The 21819-nt window shown below is 35.5% G+C and overlaps 2 protein-coding genes across 3 annotated transcripts; both read left to right on the forward strand.

Moving 5' to 3' along the window:
* Window positions 1–15411: 15411 nt before the first annotated feature.
* On the forward strand, window positions 15412–17549 carry LOC149579612 (oil body-associated protein 1A-like). Of its 2 annotated transcripts, none has more exons than XM_089811545.1 (3): window positions 15412–16048; window positions 16153–16556; window positions 17159–17549. In XM_089811545.1, exons 1-3 carry the CDS (start codon window positions 15903–15905, stop codon window positions 17332–17334), a joined length of 726 nt encoding a protein of 241 aa, XP_089667671.1. In that variant the 5' UTR covers window positions 15412–15902; the 3' UTR covers window positions 17335–17549. The 2 variants fall into 2 exon arrangements, with proteins under 2 accessions (XP_089667671.1, XP_089667754.1); XM_089811628.1 differs by having other exon boundaries at window positions 15596–16048; window positions 16183–16556.
* A 709-nt stretch (window positions 17550–18258) lies between these two features.
* On the forward strand, window positions 18259–19676 carry LOC149579613 (aspartic proteinase nepenthesin-1-like). The gene has a single exon (XM_089811734.1). It carries the CDS (start codon window positions 18427–18429, stop codon window positions 19627–19629), a length of 1203 nt encoding a protein of 400 aa, XP_089667860.1. The 5' UTR covers window positions 18259–18426; the 3' UTR covers window positions 19630–19676.
* Window positions 19677–21819: the final 2143 nt, after the last annotated feature.

Consider the following 21819-nt stretch of genomic DNA (forward strand, 5'->3'; position numbering starts at 1 on the left):
TTGACTCAAAAATCACACAGTTAAATCCTGATAGCAATATCATAATATTATTTCAATCTTAATGAGAAGGGGTTTTTTTTTCTGCAAGTGACTTAAATATACCTTCACCAATTTATACACTTATTATAAAGTTTAATTTTCAAAATAAAATAAAATAAAATGTTCGTATTATCTTCTTTTTTTTTCACTTATTTAAAATATTGTTGTCTTTTATATTAATAGAATGATAAAAATGATGTAAAATGAATGTTGCATTTATAAATTAGTATGTCATGTTTATGTGCATTTATACAATTGAAAGGAGAAATTAAAAATAAAATCAATTACATATAAGCTAATAAAAAACTCTAGAAAACCAATTTTAAAATTTTGCAACATGTTCAAAATGATTATGGAAATAAAAGTCTAACAATAATGAAACTAAGAAAATCATAAAAGCAAAAAACTTTTTAAGAATTAAAAATAGAAAAGACATGGAAAAGTTTCAAGATTAATGGCTTACACTCAATGACTTGATCAAGCATAATCCACCAACAAGAATTTGATCAAGATAATCAAGAAGACCATAGAGGACAACAAAAGAACATGACACAAAAGATTGAAATTAGCCCTTTGGGTTGACAAGGTAACTCCCAAGAGAGTTATTGGTTGCTCACCTTATGTTCTTACTCATGAAAATGAGGCCAAATTACCCATTTCCATTGGGTTACCAACCCTAAGTTTCATTAAGGAGCTTGAGCTATTAGAGGAACAATGTGTTGAAGTAAGTCTTGCACAATTGATGGAGGTAGAGGAAACATGAAGGAGGCATCTGGGTAGCTCGAAGCTACTTGAAGTGCATCCAGCTCAAACAAAAAGTTATTTTTGTCAGAAGAGCAAGAGCAAGAGATTTCATCATTGGTGGTTTAGTTTTCAAATGGAGTGAGAAAATAAGAAGACTTGAAAACATTCCAAGTTTGATGCAATTCAGGAGGGGGCCTATGTAATCATGGAGTGGAAGGAGCACAACACTTTTCAACTTTCTAAGTTAATTTGGGAGGTGTTGTCTATCTTAGTTAATGAGATCCACCTCAAGCATTCCCTTTGTAGATAAGTTATAACCATGTACTTCAATAGATCAGCTTGTTACTAATAAGCACTTTAAGCACCTTTTTTTTTAGTTCATTTATTTCCCTAAGTGTTGTTAGTTTCCTTTCAGTTGATTTTTTTTGTTTTGTTGTTGCCATTTAGAGTTTTTACAAGTACAATTTCATAGTTTTAGAAGGGTCATAGTTTCAGAGGGGACAAAGTTTGACTTCATGCACAATGAATTGTTTAAGGCAACTGGCCTAATGCTTAGCAAGCAAGCATCTAGCAGAAATTGTCAGAATGTTACCCACTTTTTACACAGCTCAAAACTAGGTTGAGCTTGCTCATTTAAATCCAAATTTTAATGAATTGGCTTCAGACAAAGATAAGTGTTTCACTTATCATTTCATAACACAAACCCCAAAAACTCCTATTGAAATGCCAAAAAGAAATCCCATGGAAAAGTTCCAGTTAAGTGCCATAATTCATATCACGTTGGACTCATTCTTTTTCAAAATATTAAAGTTTATTTGATTGAAAAAATTAAAATAATATGAGAGGTAAGACTTTTGATTTTGAAGTCTTAATAATCAATTAATTGTAAAATAATTAATTAAGTAACATTTCTATAAATTGATTAACTGATTGCAATCTTATATGGTTGTGTAAAGGCAAAAGACTTTATTTATTTATTTTAATTTTCCTTCAGATGCAATATTTGGTCAAAGTTAGATAAGGTTGAGTTGTTGAGGTTGTTTTTTCAAGTTTGGATGTGCATTTTGAGCCTAATTTTGAGCCTTTATTGGATGAAACCCTTGGGAGTAGAAAGTTTCTACTTTTCTCATACAATTTGGAGTTTTTTTTGGGGAGGGGTGAGGGGGATTCTGATCTTTTCTTTTGAGCTTGGAAATGGATGGAGTTTCTTTTTGGGGTAAGCTTTTCACATAGTTTTTTTTTTCTCATTCTTGAAGGCTTTTGAGAGATACAAGTTTAAAATAAATAAATAAATTAGGTTTCTGAAGCGATGATGGTTTCTTCCTCTCTAATGCATAGCAGAGAGTTTTTGTAAACACCTTTTGGTACTCGGTTTTACATCTTTCTCTTTTAGTTTCAATCAATTGTAGATTTTCCTTCTCATTTGGTTTGGTACTTGTTATAACAATTTGATGTTCATTGAGATTCAAAGTATAGAATCCTTTTTATGTCTTGCCATCGCAAGTTAGCATGCAAAATTTTTATATGATTTAGGTCATGTGATTGTGTTTAGTTTGAGCCTTCACTTAAATTACTTTTAAGTTGTATGTTTTAAGTGAGATTGTGAAGTTTGAGGTTATAATGAATTGTTTGTGAGTAGAAGTCTTCAAGTCATCTAAAATTTAGTGAATCATCTCAAGTTCTAGGTTTTCATTTTAGTTTTCCTTCTATCTCTTTCCTCAAAAAAATTTCATAGAATAGGTGGTACGTCACTGGAACTAGCCCGCTCTGGAGATCCATTCTCAATATGAATCACCCACAATTCGAGAATGTTTCAATGTCGCAACATGATAGTTGAGCTTATCTTGGTTAGGGTGCAATCTTGGTTGCTAATAGATACTTATTAAAAAAATCAAAATTACTTAGCATTCTATTTTTATTAATTACCTAATGATATCTCATAGAATTATATCTAGTGAAAAGAATGCTCCATTAATTGTTGTGCTATCAAAACAAAAAACACATAGTCTCAATCTTCATTATAAAATGATGAACCATGTATCTAAAACTATATCAACAACCACACACACACACATCGAGAGAGAGAGAGAGAGAGAGAGAGAGAGAGAGAGAGAGAGAGAGAGAGAGAGGAGTTCCTCACATTCATTCTTGTGATTCAGTGGTCTATATCTTTAATGGGTTGGTTTTCTTGCATGCTTTGTACCCAATTGGACTACAATGCTAGTGAGTATGAAATTTTATGTGAATTCATGCCAAAGATACAAAACCCCTAGTTGTGACCTTGATTTGCATATCATAAATATAAAGAACTTATATTGTAATGTTTCATACCATTTCATTTCTAAATTTAGTGAGATGTCAAAATCTTGATTTTGTAAAGGAGACACTTGCGTTAAAAGCAAGATTAGATCCTTTTATTCAATCGAGTCAATCTACACTAAACCTTCATTGTACTATATACATCATTATATATATTTTTTTACTAAAAAAGATATCCTTAAATGAAAAGTCACAATTTCAAATCACACAAAAGTAATGTATATCTAATTTATAATTTGCAATACCTCTAAATATATAAACAAACCAAAGATGGATAAGGTTGAGTTGTTGAGGTTATTTTTTCTAAGTTTGGATTGTGAGCCTGATTTTGAGGCTTTATTGGATGGATCCCTTGGGAGTAGCAAGTTTCTACTTTTCTCATGTTTTGAAGTATTTTTTTTCTAAGCTTTTCTTTTGAGCTCGAAAATGAATGGAATTTCTTTTTGGGGAAAGATTTTGGCGTAGGTTTTCTATTCTCACTCTTGGAGGATTTTGGGAGATACATGTTTAAAAGACAAAATCTTAGTTTTCTCAAGAGATGATGGTTTCTTCCTCTCTATTGCATAGTGGAGAGTTTTGTAAACACCTTTTGGTACTCAATTTTGGATCTTTCTCCTTCAATTTCAACTAACTACATATTTTCATTTTCATTTTTGTTTGGTACTTGCTATGGAAATTTAATGTTCATTGAGATTCAAAGTATATAATCCTTTTTATGTCCTGTCATTGTGAGTTAGCATGCAAAATTTTTATATGATTCAACTTGTGTGATTGTGTTCAATTTGAACCTTCATTCAAATTACTTTTGAGTTGTATGTTTTAAGTGGGATAGTGAAGGTTGAGGTTTTGAGGATTTTTTTTTGAGTAGAAGTCTTCAAGACATCTAAAATTTAGTGAATCATCTTAAGTTCTAGGTTTTCATTTAAGTTTTCCTTCTATCTCTTTCCTTAAAATTTTTCAGTATACTAGGTGTTACATCATGAGAACCAACCCGCTCTAGAGACTCGTTCTCAAAATGAATTACCCACAATTTAAGAACATTTCAATGTTGCAATAAAATAGTTGAGCTTATCTTGGCTAAGTTGCAATGTTGGTTGCTAACGTATACTTATAACAAAAATTCAAAATTACTTAACATTCTATTTTTATAAAGTATCTAATGAAATCTCATAGAATTATTGTTAGGAATAAGGTGCCTCAACCTTAGATAATTCCTATTCTTATTATTTGTTTTGTAAATGTATTTTTTGCAAATAATGTAATTGTGAGTGTACATGGCTAGTTGGCATGTTGATGTGTCACTCCACTTGTATGTGTTAGCATCTTGAATTGTGTGTAAGGAGATCATGGTTGAAATGGTTATGACGGATTCCTATGATGGGTAAGAGCTATCTCTGGATGATTCAATGATGGGTGAAGATATGAAGAAATGTGGCAATTGATTGATTTCCCATTTTTCCAAAGAGTGGTAAAACCCTAATATGGTTGTTCTTTGGAAGTTTCCCTAAAAGGGAAAGCACATGATATAAGCATTTTTAGAGTTGCAAATTGGACAGTGAGAAAGTGTATTGTTGATATGGTATGTTGCTACTAGATTGGTCTTTTGTGTCATTGTTCTCCTGAAAGAACTTGCATTGCAAGTGTGTTGTAACCTTTTGTGTTGAAGATAATACATTGTGTAGGTTTTGGAGGGGTAGGGTTGTTTTACTGAAACATTTTTCCCCACTGGCATATCTTTGTGATTATGTGTTTTCTTACTCTATCTATTTTTTGTATCCATGGTTGACTGCAATATTATTGTTTACATAATATCCAATCTAAAATTGTAAGGATTTAATAGGAATTTTCACAATACTTTTCTTAAGGGATTAGTGTAGGAAGTTGTTTCCATATCTATGTTTCCTTACAAGTGGTATCAGAGCTTGGTCAACTTTTGATCCTAGTTGTTGGGTAGGGTTTTTTGAGCTAATCTCATGTTGAGTGGGAGTTTTGTGCAGAGCGTTCTAAATCTTATTTTCTAATTGAGATGGGAAGTTCATCATATGGAAGAATGGAGGTGGAGAAATTTAATGGTAGTAATTTCAAGTTGTGGAAACTCAAGATGTAAGACTTTCTTGAAGATCATGATCTATGGCAGGCAACTTCACTTGATGTGAGACCCGCAACAATATCTCAAGTAGATTGGGATCTCAAGGATTGGAAAGCTAAGGGTCTTAATATACTCTGTCTAGCTGATTCAATTCTTCTAAACATTCTTGATGAGAAGATTGCAAATAGTTTGTGGACACGGCTTGGGTTTGTGTATAAGGCCAAATCTCTGGCGAACAAGTTGTTCCTGAGGAAGAAGTTGTATTCTCTAAGAATGGAGGAAGGAGGATCTATTAGAAATCATCTAAATGCTTTACTGATTGCATAGTTGACATCATTTGGTGTCAAGATAGAGGAGGAGGATCAATGTATGACCCTGTTAAGTTCCTTGCCAGATTCATGGGACCATCTTGTGATAGCTCTTGGAAGTACTATAGTCACTTTTAGAATGGACGGTGTGGTGTCTTCGTTGTTATATGAGGAGACATGGAGAAAGTCTTCAGATTCGGCTAAGGAAGCTCTTGTTGTTCGTGGGAGATCCAACGACAAAGGGAAGAAACATGACAACAAGTTGGAAAGGGTAGATCAAAATCCCATGAAAAATCAAAGACTCTTGGAAAGTCCAAGGAAAAATGTTGGAACTATGATAAGTTTGGGCACTTCCATAAAGACTGTAAAGAGCCAAAGAAGAAGAAGAAGGCCTCAGATTGAGTTTAGGAAAATCTCAAGAAGATGGCGATGCTTTCATTGTAACCTTGGTAGCACATGCATTTGATGATGTGTGGTTGATAGACTCAAATGCTTCTTTCCACATGACCACTCATCGAAGCTGGTTCTCAAAGTATGAAGTTTTCAATGGTGGAAAGGTGTATTTGGATGATGATTCTCACCTAAAGATAGTTGGACGAGGATAGGTCACTATCAGATTTCTCGATGGACGAGTAAAGGAGATCAATGAGGTAATGCACGTCCCTAGTTTGGCATGAAACCTATTATTTGTAAGTATGTTGAATGGTGTAGGTGTGCAAGTTGTTTTTTCTAAAGATGGATGCAAGATGATGAGAGGAGCTATGGTTCTTACTAAGGGTACTAGGAGAGGTACTCTATTCCAGCTTGATGCATGCATTTCTCAGTGCAATAGTTCTTTGTTTTAAAGAAGAGAGCAACTATCACTTTATCCCCACCATCTGAATGAGCAGTAAAGAAGATTGTGGTTATTGGTTTTGATGGCAGTGCAACATGTGTACCTAAGGGTGCAAACACTTTGGAAGGCAAGCTTCCTGCAAAAAAGACAATGTTGTGGCATATGAGATTTGGCCACATTGGTGAGAAGGGTCTCAAAACCCTAAAAAACAAGAACCTCATTGAGGGCATAAATGATTGTAATCTCGAGTTTGACTTCTGCAAACCTTGTGTCTATGGTAAAAGAAATTGTGTTCAATTTTACTCTAATTCTCACAAATCTTCTAATGTTTTAGATCTTATTCATTCTAATGTATTTGGTCCTGTAAAAGTTTCTTCAATCTCCAAGTCTATATTATTTGTATCTTTCATAGATGATTACAGTAGAAGGACATAGATTTATTTCCTCGAAAGTAAGACACAATTCTTTAGTCGGTTCAAGGAATATAAAGCCCTTGTAGAGAATCAGACTAGTAGGAAGATTAAGTGTGTGAGAACTGACAATGGTGGTGAGTTTTGTTGAGTATGGTTCGAATAGTTCTATAAAGAATGAGGTATTGAGAGGCATAAGACAACTCCTTATACCCCACAACAAAATGGAGTTGCAAAAAGAATGAACAAGAAACTGATGGAGAAGGCTAGAAGCATGCTTAGTGGAGTTGGTCTTGAATAGAGGTTTTGAGCTGAAGTTGTGCCCACTGCTTGCTATTTGGTTAAAAGATCTCCTACATTAGCTCTTTTTAGTAAGAAACCCATAGAAGTGTGGTCTGGTAAGAAGCCTTCAATTAGACATCTTTGTGTTTTTGGTTGCGAAGCTTATGCACATGTTCCAAAGGAGAAAAGATCTAAGTTGGAAAACAAAGTTGTTAAATGTATTTTCATCGGATACAGTGTTGGTGTGAAAGAATACAAGCTTTAGGACCCTATGACTATTTAGGTGTTGTATAGCATAAATGTTATTTTTAGAGAGCTATCATCTTCTCATATTGTGCTACAACCAAATCAAAAAGAAAAGAAAGAAGATACTATTTAGTTGCCTCCTACCCTTGAGAAAACTAGACAAAAAGATCATGTTGGGTCTAATTATGAGGAGAGCTCTAGTAGCTCTGATAGTTCAGAAGAAGAGGAAAAACAACCTCAACTTTTGCCATTGAGGAGATCCACACGAGAAAGAAAGCAGCCAGAAAGGTTTGGTTATTCTATGTTAGATTCCAATTGTGCTTTCACTTTGATTATTAACACTATAGAGCCTAGATCTATGAAAGAGGCTTTGGATATGGAAGATGCAAGTTCTTGGATTGAGGCCATGGATGATGAGATGACTTCATTGGATAAAAGAAAAACTTGAGACCTTGTACCTCTGCCTTAAGGATGGAAACTTGTTGGTAGCAAATGGGTGTTCAAGAAGAAATTTTGTGCAGATGACAATGTTGAAAGGTACAAAGCTAGACTGGTTGTGAAGGGGTACTCATAGGTAGAGGGAATAGATTATGGTGAAATATTCTCTCCTATTGAAAAGTTGGCATCCATTAGATTTCTATTATCTCTTGTTGCATCATATGATTTGGAGATAGAATAGATGGATGTGAAGAGAACTTTCCTTCATGGTGATTTGGAGGAAGAGATTTATATGTCACAGCCTGAGAACTACATTGTTAAAGGTAACGAATCTTTGATTTTCATATTAAAGAAGTCTCTATATGGTTTGAAACAATCTCCTAGGATGTGGTACCTTAAGTTTGATGCCTTTCTGTTGTCAATTGGATTTGTAAGATTGAAATCAGATCATTGTGTTTATTTCAAAGTTGAAAATGATCAACTTCTTATTGTTGCATTATATGTTGATGATGTGTTGCTATTTGGGAAGGGTAAGGGTATGATTTTTGATTTTAAATCTCAGTTGTTAGCACAGCTTGAGATGAAAGATCTTGGGGCAATAGGGTACATCTTGGGTATGGAAATCGGTAGAGATAGGTCTAACATACAACTTTGGTTGAGTTAGATTAAGTATGTGAAGTATGTGTTGGAAAAGTTCAACATGGTAGATTGTAGACCATTGTGTGTTCTTGTTTCTATGGGAACAAAGTTATTTGTAGATGATTGTCCAAAATCTCCTAGTGAGGTGGAGGACATGAGTAGAGTACCTTATGCTAGTGCACTTGGCAATATTATGTATGCTATGGTTTGTACTTGACCAAACATTGCCCAAATAGTGGGAATTATGAGCCGATTTATGGCTAATCCTGGATGGGTACATTGGGATGCAATTAAGTGAGTATTTAGATATTTGAGGGGTACATTAGATTATTCCATTTGTTATCATGGTAACTCTTCTAGAGCTCCGCATTCAGTTTGTATTCATGGGTTTGTGGATTCAAATTGGGAAGGTGATATTGATAGCAGGAGATCTACCAGCGCTTATGTGTTCACTATGTTTGGTGGTGCCATCAGTTGGATGAGTAAGCGACAACTTGTGGTTGCTTTGTCCACTACAGAAGTTGAGTACATGGTTGCTACTCATGCTTGTAAGGAATCCATTTGGATTAGGAGATTATGTTTAGATGTTGGTGTTGATGTAGGATAGATTAATATTTGGTGTGACAGTCAGAGTGTTATTTGCCTTGCAAAAAATCCAACTTTCCATGCTAGAACGAAGCACATTGATGTGCAGTTTCACTTTGTGAGAGATATGGTGGAAGATGGAAAGGTAAATTTGGAGAAGGTAGATACTATAAAGAATGTTGCAGATGCATTAACGAAACTAGTGGGCATAGAGAAGTTCATATGGTGTTTGAAGTCTATGGGCCTTTTGGCCTATAGCGGTTAGTTCCTTTTATGTTCCTATTGCTCTTACAATGTGTTAGACAAGTGGTAGAAATAAGGTGTCTCAACCTTAGATAATTCCTATTCCTTTTTTTTTGCAAATAATGTAATTAAGTGTGAGTGTACATGTCTAGTTGGCATGTTGATGTGTCAATCCACTTGTATGTGTCGACATCTTGAATTGTGTGTAAGGAGATCATGGCTGAAATGGTTATGACATATTCCTATGACATGTAAGAACTATCTTTGGAAGTTTCAATGATCGGTGAAGATGTGAAGACATGTGGAAATTGATCGTCGAGTTCCTATTTTTCCAAAGAATGGTAAAACCCTACTATGGTTGTTCTTTGGAAGTTGCCCTAAAAGGGAAAGCGCATGATATAAGCATTTTTAGGGTTGCAAATTGGACAGTGAGAAAGTGTATTGTTGGAATGGTATGTTGCTACTAGATTGGTCTTCTATGTCATTGTTCTCCTAAAAGAACTTGCATTGCAAGTGTGTTGTAACTTTCTGTGTTGAAGATAATACGTTGTGCTAATTTTGGAGGGGTGGGGTTGTTTTATCGAAATGTTTTTCCCCACTGGTATATCTTTGTGTATATGTGTTTTCTTTCTCTGTTTATTTTTTGTATCCATGGTTGATTGCAATATTATTGTTTACATAATATCGAATCTGAAATTGTAAGGATTTAATAGGAATTTGCACAATACTTTCCTTAAGGGATTGGTGTAGGAAGTTGTTTCCGCAACTGAGTTTACTTACAATTATATCTAGTGAAAAGACTGCTCCATTAATTGCTTGCCCATTAAAACACATATTTCCAATCTTCATTATAAATTTATGGACCATGTATCTATAACTATATCGAAAAGCATAGATAGGTAGATAGATAGATAGATAGATAGATATCCTCACATTCATCCTTGTGATTTAGTGGTCTATATCTTTAATGGGTTGGTTGGTTTGTATAATTTTTATCCAATTGAACTACAATACTAGTGAGTTTGAACTATTATGTAAATTTGTGTCGATACAAAACCCCTAATTGTGACATTGATTTGCATATCATAAATATAAAGATAAGAAGGCACTATGAAGTAGCAGGAAGCAACAAAAAAGGTAAGATGAAACCAGGACCATAGAGTGACTGAGCACCACTGAAGTAAGGTTAGGCCCAAAGGCAACAGACAACAAAGGAATAGAAAAACACAAGGCCCATCATTCAAACGCAAACTTCAACGAGTGTGTCTTCTTTTTTTTATTTGTCCCCTTTTACTTAATATATTTTGTTCACCAGTATTGGAGAAGCAATATTAAATCAAATATGGTTGACACACAAACTGCATTGGTTCAATATCCTAAATCTTTCCAAGTTGGAAGGGCACTTGGTATTATTTTCACATAGGGATCAGTCAAACGAAGTCAGAGGGAAAGTTAGCAATGGTCTATCATGGGTCAAACACAAAGATTTCTCAAAGGGCAGTAGGGAATAATTTTTTTATCCAACCAAACCTAATGGATGACATCATTTTCAACAACAGTTTTCAAATGTTGGGTCCAATGCTTAATGCCTTATATAAGGAGGGTTGTAATCAATTTCTGAGAGAACAAACAACCAGTCACACAAAACCACTATCTATGGTTAACACAAATGATTTAACGAGGGTGTGGGAGGCTATCACACTGGACTTTCTGCAAAAAAAGACAAGTAATGCAAACAAAGGGTTGATACGGGTAAATGCAAAACAATACAAAAGGATTTTAAGATACAAGCAGATCTAGAAGTTCAAGCAACCGCATAAGAGACATCTTATAATGACTTTGTCGTGTGTGAATGGTGTCTTAGATAATATTGGACAAATTGATGTGGAACAAACAAGGCTAGAAGAGAAAGAGGACTGGGGGAATCAAAGGCAGGTAGTAGAAAACAAGAAATTTGAATCATTTACATACCAAGGGGAGGTAGGCACAGGGGCTAAAGTGGTCAGCTTTTCAAAATCACAAGAAGATAAAATATATTATAGCCCAACCATAACACTATTAATGTAGTGCCCAAAACTATATGTACATGAGCTCATGGACTTTAAAAAGAGGCTTGAGGCTGTGGAAACAAGGAATTGGGAAGAAGAGAACAAAGTGTATGAGGCAATAGAGTACACAAGTAAGATAGAGCAGGAAAACAAAGATTTAAAGAAGAAGATCTTATTCACATAGGAGAAAATGGAGATAGGATAACAAGAGCTAGAAACCATAAAGCAAGAACTGGAGCAATGGAGATCAATTGGAAACAAAGGGACATCTCTAATAAATGGAGCTAACATAACACAAACAAAGGAAATTCAAACAACCATGGTGGATATGGAAGTCAAAGAGTCTCACTAAAAAGCACAAATAGAATAAGCAAGATCTTGGTCTCAGGTAGTTAGCAAAGCAGTGGACAAACAAAAGGAGATTATTGAACGGCTAGTCAAAATACAAATGAAAGAAGAGCAAGATAGACGGGGCAAAGTAGCTAATATCATAGTCAAAGAGTGAAAGATTTTAAAGTAAATGAGAAAAAAAATACACAAATGAGAGATTTTCTTAGACATCAATTGAAGTGGACAAGTAGCATTTAACAAGAAAATATAATTGGTAAATGGGTCGACAAAGAGAGAGATAGGCATATATTGGTTACCTTGAAAAATATAGAAGATAAGAACACCATTCTTAGGAATAAAGGGCTACTTCAAGGCACACATTTTTATTTAAATGAAGATCTTACCTTTTCCCAACAAGAAGATCAAAGAAGGGAGTGGGAAAAGGTGAAAACAACAAGAAGTCAAGGGAAATGGGCCTCATTGAAAAATGACAAAGCCCAAATCAGTGAGCATTTCTTAAGGGAGAAATAACAATTAGGGACCTCACAAGACCACTTAAGTATTATAAGTTGGAACTGCAGATGTTATCCATGGAGAAGAGGACCGAGGTGGGGCCCATAGCGAAAGAGAGGGATATTATCATCTTTGTAGAAATACATAAGCACGATGGTTGCAAAGTACTGAATTTTGAAGGTTACATTTTCTTTTAGTCTGCAGTAAAGGGAATGAGATAGGTAAAGGACATGGGGGATTACGATGCTAATTCGAGAGGAGTGGTGTGGCATTGTGAAATTTGAAAAGGAGGACCCAAATAAACAGTATATTTGGCTACAAATATTAGGGAACACAATAAATTTCAGGCTAGCTACATGTTACTTTGCTACACAAAACTCTAAGTTTTACAAGAAGAGGAAACTACACAATAAAGATCCTTATGTATCATTGAAAAAAGAGATTTTAAAGTTCAGCAACATCAAAGACATAATGTTGGTGGCTTCAATGCTAGGACAACTAACAATCAATCCTTGCATCTGAATGACAACTTGACAAAAATGCAAACAACCCTATATGGCTAGAAGAAGACAACGACCAACTTTGGAAGAGAGCCTCCGAGAATGGCGAGGGAGGTATCTCACACTTTGGAGCTAAATGATTGGGGTTGTGTAGTGTGTTTGATACAATGATTTGCAATGGGTTGAAGAGTTGGCCAACATCAGGATGTATCATGTGTAAAACGTATAATGGCCAAAGTGTAGTTGACTATGTAATCTATTCACAAAATCTTATAGCTAAAGTGCTTGAGTTTAAAATTGGTGTTTGCCCTTTAGAGTTGAACTCCGATCACATGCCTCTTTTTTTTAAGATGGACTTCGCCTCAAACAACCCACAATATAAACATGACTCTCATGAACAACAAACAACAATCAGCAAAGGCAAGGCAATATCATTTTAAATCAAGAGAACAAAGTTATTTTCAAGGCGATGTTGGAGCAACAACTCTATGAAAGTAATAATCTTTTGGTGGATGGCAATTTCAACGAGAAATGTGAACCGATTCATAGCAACGTGCTGACCTCTAGTATACATAGGGCTCTAGATGTGTGTAAAAGATCAACAATAAAAAAAAGGGGGCCACTAATACTTTTCTAGCTAATCTATGGCACGATGAGGAATGTAAAGCAACTAAGAGATCTATGAAAGGGAACAAACAATCAAAGAACTCAAGAAATGCTATAAAAAATTGATACACACAAAGAAAGAAGAGCATGTCATAGCTAGAAGGAAAAAATTAATATCCCTTGGAAAACATGACCCCAAGAAGCTTTGGAGAGAGCTGCAATAGGAGAAAAAATAAATAAATAACAACATTATAGATGCTCAATGGCTTGAGTATGCAAAGCTACTTTATGAGCGCCCACAAGAGGAGAACACCCCTCCTTTTGTGAATACAATGAAGGAAATCTTCACGGTTGAGGATATCAAAATAGGGATAAAAAATCTAGCAAATGGTAAAGCTAGGGACATTGATGGATTGCAAGCTGAATTTTTAAAATGGGGAGTGGAAATCCTTGCACCTCATACAAAGGATATCTTCAACCATGTTACTTGAGAGGTTTTCCCATCATATTGGACAACTAGTGTGGTTATCCCGCTCTTTAAGAGTGGAGATACCAACAACCCATCAAACTATCGCTATTACGGTTAACCCACTTTTGGGAGCATGGTAGAATTTCAGATCAATAAATGGGTAGAAGAGGAAGGTAAGAGAGCAAGAGGGTAAGCTGGTTTCAGATCTAGACACTCCACAATTGATCTAGACACTCCACAATTGATCATTGCATCACACTTCGACACACAATAGAGAAAGTGTGGGACACAGGGAGAAGAAGTCTACTATTGTTTTGTAGACTTCAAGAAAGCTTTTGACATAGTGCCTAGAGACAAGTTATGGAATAGGATGAAAGATTTGGGGATTCTATATGAGTATAGAGAAGCAATGCATAGATTATGTGATAAAGTTAGAGCCAAAATCAGAACTAGTGACAGAATGTCAGAATGTTTTAGGAGTGACATTGACGTTAAACAAGGATGGCTTTTTATCTCCTAGCTTGTTTGGGTTGTACATCGATAATCTAGAAGCTTGGTTAGATAAAACCGAGGGGGAAGGTGTTCACCTAGCAGAGTACATGGTGAAGCTTCTTATGTATGATGATGATCTTATTTTGATATAAAAAATGATGCTAGGGCTAAGAGATCATTTAGGGGGCCTTAGCGCAATTTTGTCAGGATGTTGGGATGTAGGTGAATATTACTAAAACTGAAGTCCTAATTTTTTCTTTAAGGCGAAAAGAAAAGCATATCACATTCTCGTTTGAAGGCAAACTGCCGGAAATTGTGAAAGAATACAAATATCTTGGGATTGACTTCCATTATAAATTCAGCTGGGAGACTTGTAGAGCGAAAAGGATTCAAGGGGGCTGGAAAGCTTCACTTTGACTCCAAAATGGATGCAGGACAATAGAATTATGAGACTAGAAAACCCATAAGACTCTCTTTGTTTTGTTGGTCACACTGGTGGTTCTTTATGGCTGCAAGGTATGGGGGGGGGGCAACATGTCAAAATGGGGATGGAGACAAATGGGGAGAATTCAGAAACATTCAATCACAAGTAATCTCAAAGTCAAAGAGTTCTATGCCTTATGAAATTCTTCTGGTTGAGGCCGAGGCTTTTCTGTTAGAGGCTTTAGCAGTAATCTGGTTAGTTACTTAAAGAAGATTGAAAACATGCAGAATCATCGTTGGTTGAAAACTGTGAAAGGAGAAACTCTTAACCAAAGGAAGAAAACATGGATGAACCAAAATATTAATTGGTTGGCTAAATGGAACATCTAGTTAGAAGATTGCTTGAACACAAGCACAAACATAAGAAAGTTTGTCAAAGGGAAGTTTCGCAATGCCATGTCGAACAATAATATGAGTAGAAAAAAAAAAAAGCCTATTATATTAAAGAATTTAATCCAACTGGGGAACTTGGCGAAAAAATGTACCTTGGGGCTACTATTAAAGGAAAGGCAAGGTAATTAGTGGCACAACTGAGGACGGTATCTTATCACCTTAGGTGCAAGACGAGAAGATGGAAGAGGCCCAAAGAAACTTGGGAGCAGAGAATTTGCATATTTTGCAGGTGTGGAGCGGTTGAAACAAAATGACATCTTCTCTCAAAATGCGCAACACACAACATTCGATCTCTTTATGATGTCATCTTGATGGCGGACAACATGCATAGTTTATTTGAAAGAGATAAGATAAGCAGAATGCTGGTTGAGATACATACCAAAAGATTAGAAATGGAGAGGAATTTGAAAATTATCTATAGTACACTGCTCAATCTGGTGGACATCATTAAGAACCATTCATTCATAAACAAACCTTCGAAAATAAATTCTTTTTCCCACCTCTGTAGGATCCTACTCGCTGCTAAGTGTTTGTATGCTGCTCGTAACAGGGTACAATTTATTGCTAACATGCAACGCGGGAACATCAAAACAGGGCAAATGTCAGAGAAGACGGAACTTCCAAAAATGTCCATACTCGAGTCACCAAATGTAAGCTGAAAAAATGTCACTTTATAATACATGTGGCAGAAACAGCATGCCCACTGACGCCGCGTGCCATCTGAAGCGACTCTCTGCTGGGTGATTGATATTACAAGTACAGGAAGACATTGCGAGCTGTAAATCGTCACTTGGATTCTAAATTATCTGTAAATCGTGAACTGGGTCTAAATTATCTTCAGTTCCACAAAAATTTCCTGGAAAATTGATAAGCAGCTGTAAAGTAAAAGAAATGGCAGCAGCAGGACCAGGGCCAATCTCTAAATCAGTTCATATACCAGGGGAGCCCAGCAAAACTACTACTTCCATCCTGGAAACTGGAACAGAGCTCATTCAGAATTTTGCACCGATTAAAAATGTCCATGAGCATCTGTGCGCGTAAGTTATTCTGACCTTTCATCCAAAACCCTGCTGAAATATTTTGAACCTTGAATGAGCTAATATAGCTTTCATGATGTTACTGTTTTGATGTATGTTTGTAGCTTCCATTTTTATGCCCATGATATGACTAGGCAGACGGAGACCCACCATTATTGCAGCCACATAAATGAGGATGTGAGGCAATGCCTTCTCTATGATTCTCCTGAGAAGAATGCGAGGCTTATTGGAGTTGAGTACATGGTGTCTGAAAATTTGTTCTTGACTCTGCCTGAGGAAGAGAAAAAGCTTTGGCATTCTCATGAATATGAAGTAAAGAGTGGGGTGCTCATCATGCCTGGAATTCCAGGGCCAGTACAGAGAGAGGGGCTGGAGAAAGTATGTAAGACTTATGGAAAAGTATTTCACTTTTGGCAATTTGATAAGGGAGATACTCTGCCTCTCGGCTTGCCTCAGCTCATGATGGCTCTCACTGCAGATGGTCAGCTGCATGAACAACTTGCTACAGGTAAATTTCACTACAAGTGTGGTCAAATCCATGGTTAGAAATCTGATTGATTTGTAAATGGATATTAGTAGTTTATTACGAATGGATGTTTACTATGTGCTCAAACCTCAAATCCATGGTTAGAAATCTGATTGATTTGTAAATGGATATTAGTAGTTTACTACGAATGGATGATTACAATTTGCTCAAACCTCAAATCTATGGTCAGAAATCTGATTGATTTGTAAATGGATATTAGTAGTTTATTATGATTGGTAAATAGGTATTTGTAATTTTGCTCAGGTCCATAGTTAAATTTACGGTATGATTTATAAATGCGTTCTAGTAGTTTTACTCCCAACTCCGATTTTTTGAGGGCCATATTCTGGTTAGTAAATTGGTATTCATCAGTATGCCATGGTTAAAACTCAAATCAAGGACTGATTTGTAAATGGGTATTAGTAGTTTTGCTCCAACTTTAATTTTTCAAAGGCTCATATTCTGATTCGGAAATGGGTATTTGCAATTATGCTCAAATCCACAGTTTAAATGTAGGTCTGATTTGTAAATGGGTTTTTGTAATTTTGCTCCAATTCTGATATCGTGATGGCCGTGTTTACCAGATGTGCAGGAAAGATACAATTATTCATTCCAAGAGGAGAGGGAAAAGCGGCAGTATATGACTGGGCCTGATTATGGCATAGATCCACTGGCAAACTCTTGGACCAGTGGAAAGGGTCTCAAGACAGTGTTGAGAGAGACAGACTGTCAGCCTGCGGAAGTTTCAATGGAGGGGTAGATTATCAAGTACAGTAGGTTTAGTTTACACTGTTTTTATTATATGTTTATACTATAGCTCTGTAAATATCAAATCATGGGTCTTAACATACCATGTCGTTCTGGTGATGTTTGAAATATTTGTATTTCAAGAAAATTTTCCGTACGCCTAACTTCAGAACGATAACATGAAAGAACTATTACTCTCTTGTTTTAATCAAATTAAGCATTTGAAGACGAGCAAATCCTTAAGTCTATTTCCTATTAGTTTAATTTGATAACTTCCAGTTCAGAATTTTACATCAAATTTAAAAGGTTCAGTGGCAAATCAATTTAATATTCTTTCCCATCTTGAAAATTCAGCTCAAGTTATCACGTTCGAGTTCATTGTAATTTTCAATTTATTTAACATTTTATTGTATTAGTAGTAGTAGCTAATTTGAGGTTTGATTTGTTTATAATCAGGATTTTTTTATATGTGAAAGCTGTTTATTCTTTGTTTTATTGGAAAACAAAACACACTTTCTCACGTAATTGGTAAGCCGAAAAAAGAAAGGAAGAAGAGCAGAGCTTTAAAATGTTTCACTCTTTTACGTACTTCCGTTCTTCACGACTACTGCAGCTAAAACTTTTGTTTTTTAGTTCTAATATAAGAAAAGATCGATAAAATTGAAGAAAATGATTGTCCTTCCAAATCCTTATGGTGTTTTCTTCTATGCTATGAGATTTATCGTTGCACCAAAAATTACATTTGTATCTCCTTAAATTTCAGCAAGCCCATTTTGGAACTATGTGGAAAAATTATCTGTTTAGATAGTAGATGAGCTGCATGATTGATTTTTTTAAAATTATTGATTGGAATTTGGTAGTTGTAAACTTGTACCAAGTCTTTGCTATTCAAGTTAACACATATTCTCTTTTGGTAGATCTATCTTTTCAAACATTCTGCCAACCATAAAACACTTTAATCAACGTACAAGTTACCACCAACATCAAGTCCATAATCCTCTGATAAATGCTTTAGTTTAGCCCTATATAAATGCATATATGTTAAGCTTAATCAGTAACCTCCAACAGTCATAGAGCATTAAATTATATCTGGCTGAGTTTCATAATGAATCTGCATATGAGGTTGATGTTGGCCTTTGCTGTATGTTGTATCAGTCAAGTATGTAGCAGCACTTGTTTCAGTTTCAATATAAGCTTGACAAACAGAGCCTTCCATCAGTTTACTAAAACTGCATATGAACATAATGTATTAAGGAATGTGAGGGAGTTGAATGAGATTGAAACATCTGTGCATGTTGAATCCAACCAATATATGTTGGAGATTGGAGTGGGTACACCCCCAGTTAAATTCCCTGCCATTATTGACACAGGCAGTGACCTGATATGGGTGCCCTGCAATTTTCATCAATGCAAGAATGACAAGAATGGCTGCCCCAACAAGGTTTCCTGCAAGAACCCACTTTGTAAATCAATCCCCTCATCATGTGTTTCTGCTGGTTGCAAATACCACTATTCATATGGGTATGGAAACAGTTCTAGCAATGGTATTTTGTTGTCTGAGACATTAACAATTTCTTCAGGAAGCATTTCAGATGTAACCCTAGGTTGCAGCTATGAAACCCTAGGAATCCCTCAAGGAGTGGGCTTGATTGGTCTTGGCAGGGGTCCCCTTTCATTAGTCTCCCAATTAGGTTCTAGGATCAACCATAAGTTCTCCTATTGTTTGGTCCCCAACAGAGGTGGAACATCTCATATAATATTTGGAGATTTGCGTAGTTCAGTAGTCTCTAACATGAAATCAACCCCACTGTTAGAAAACCGTGCCATGAAAAGGGCTTCCTACTATTATCTAGGACTAGATGGTATTAGTGTGGGAGGCAATTTGTTGGGTTTGCCAAAAGGTGTTTTTGACTTCAGCTCTAATGGAAGAGGTGGGTTAGTTATTGACTCAGGGTCACAGCTTACATATTTAGATAGCAGAGCATACAATCCTTTGAGAAATGCCTTGCAATCTGCAATCAATCTTCCTCTTGCTGATGGCTCTAAGCTTGGCCTGGATTTGTGCTATCAGTTATATAGCAATGTGAATGCTCCTGATATAACATTTCACTTCCAGGGAAGAGCAGATTACATTGTGCACAAGGAAAACTATTTGATTCAACTGAACAATATGTTGTGCTTGACTATGGTTCCAAGCCATCTGGATTTTTCCATTCTTGGTTCCATTCAACAACATAACTTTCATATATTGTATGATGTTTCCAAAATGAGTCTGTCCTTTGCACCTGCAAACTGCAATTCCATGTGAGATGAAGTTGAAGTTGTCCAGTGAATATAATAGCAATTTCATCTACACTTTTTTAGGCTTGGAGTTTTCATTGGGTTGTGACTAGATTGATTGCATGAGTTTCAATTGGTAGGTTCCTATAAATTGGAGCTAAAATTAGACATATTTCACATTTTAAGTTAATTAGTACCATTTTCATCACATTGTTGATGTGTTTGTAATGGTGATATTCATAGTTTTCAGAATGGTTTAATATAATTATATACTGATAAATAGTTCTTCCTTGTGTACTGTTGAGTTTGTTCTTCATTCTCCACATGTTTTTTCACATAACCGATTCCATTTTATCTAAATGTGTTTTGATCAATATGCAATTACCATTTATCGCCTAGTTACTAGGCAACAGCCAATTTTTAAAAGTGTATCAGATTTTTTCATTTTTGTTAAAACTATCATATTTTATCATATTTTTTTCATTTTTGTTAATACTATCATATTTTGATAGTAAAGGTATAATTTTTAAAATAAAATAAAATTTCAAAAAAAAATTTTCTCAAAATTTGAATTAAGTAACGGTATAATTTTTTTAATGAAATAAAATTTCAAAATTAGTTTTCTCAAATTTGACTCACTAAATTGGTTTAGCGATATGAGCTCTTTTTGCTGAAGAAAGTCATTTTAATATGGGACATTATTATATCTTTTGGTTTATATATCTAGTATTAGTTCCTCTAAACTATAGGCAACTAGTTTATATATCTAGTATTAGTTCTTCTATAGGCAATAAGTTTATATATTTAGTATTAATTCGGCAACAAGCGGGTGGGGCTTTGAGGGGTGGATCCTTAAGTGTCAAGAGTGGATGATATATATTTAGTATTAATTCTTCTATAGGCTGATAAGTTCATATATTTAGTATTAATTCGTCTAAACTATAGAGAACAAGCGGATGGAGCTTTGAGGGGTGAATCCTTAAGTGTCAAGAGTGGATGATATAGAACAAGCGGGTTTTGATGGGCCTCTATAGGCAACTAGGCAACAAGCGGGTTTTGATGGGCCTCTATAGGCAACTAGGCAACAAGCGGATGGGGCTTTGAGGGGTGGATCCTTAAGTCTTAAGAGTGGAGTAAATTTTGAGGGGATTCTATAGGCAACTCGGGACTTAGGAGAGTTGATTTCATTATGGAAGATTCAATGGGAAACACATTACCATAGGAAACAAACACATTACCATAGGCAACAAACACATTACCATAGGAAGCAATTTTATGTCCCCATTACTACAGGCAATAATTTTATATATTTAGTATTACTTCCTCTATAGTATAGGTAACAATTTTATATATTTAGTATTATAGGCAACAAGCAAGTGGGGCTTCAAGAGTGGGGTGGATCATTAGTACCTTTAAAATATAGCCAAGAGTGAGGTGGATCATTATTACCTCTAAAATATAGGCAACAAGCAAATGGGGCTTCAAGAATGGGGTGGATCTTTAAGTGTTGAGAGTGGGGTGGAACCTTAAGTGTTGAGAGTGGATGACAAAGAGTAAATTTTGGATTTAGTGGAGCTAGTTCAGTTAAAAATGTTTCATTATCGATGAAAAGATATTATCATAGGCAACGAGTCTATATATTTAGTATTAGTTCCTCTAAACTATAGGCAACAAGCAAGTGGGGCTTCAAGGAGCGGATCCTTAAGTGTTGAGTTTAGACAACAAGCAAGTGGGGGCCTTGAAGGGATGAATCCTTAAGTGTTGAGAGTGGATGACAGAGAAAATTTTGATGGGGCCTCTATAGGCAACTCGGGACTTGCTTCGTGGGGTGGATCCTTAAGTGTTGAGAGTGGTATTTTGATGGGGCCTCTATAAGAAACTCAAGACTTAATGGAGTTGGTTTCATTATAATAGTTTCTCGATAGTTTTGATGGGAAACACATTATTATTTGGAGCAAAAGGTTTATCTAAACTATAGGCAACAAGCAAGTGGCTTTGAGGGGTGGATCCTTAAGTGTCAATATGATTATTTGGAGCATAAGATCCTTAAGTGTCAATATGTTTAGTTGGAGCATAAGATCCGTAAGTGTCAATATGTTTATTTGGAGCATAAGCTAGTATATTTGGAGCATAAGCTTTTGAAGGCTGGAACTAATAATGAGATTGAACTTCAAGTGACTATTTGGACAGTTCAACAAGCATAAGGCTAGAATAATGA

Source organism: Cupressus sempervirens, chromosome 1, assembly GCF_028749045.1.
Source record: "Cupressus sempervirens isolate cs-2001-9-10 chromosome 1, ASM2874904v1, whole genome shotgun sequence".
Lineage (NCBI taxonomy): Eukaryota > Viridiplantae > Streptophyta > Pinopsida > Cupressales > Cupressaceae > Cupressus > Cupressus sempervirens.

Bases quoted from the DNA above. Each gene is read 5' to 3' on its own strand.
- LOC149579613 (XM_089811734.1), top strand. From the start codon at position 18,427: ATGAATCTGCATATGAGGTTGATGTTGGCCTTTGCTGTATGTTGTATC.
- LOC149579612 (XM_089811545.1), top strand. From the start codon at position 15,903: ATGGCAGCAGCAGGACCAGGGCCAATCTCTAAATCAGTTCATATACCA. The intron at 16,049-16,152 runs GTAAGTTATTCT...GTATGTTTGTAG, and splicing joins GTCCATGAGCATCTGTGCGC to CTTCCATTTTTATGCCCATG. The intron at 16,557-17,158 runs GTAAATTTCACT...CGTGTTTACCAG, and splicing joins GCATGAACAACTTGCTACAG to ATGTGCAGGAAAGATACAAT.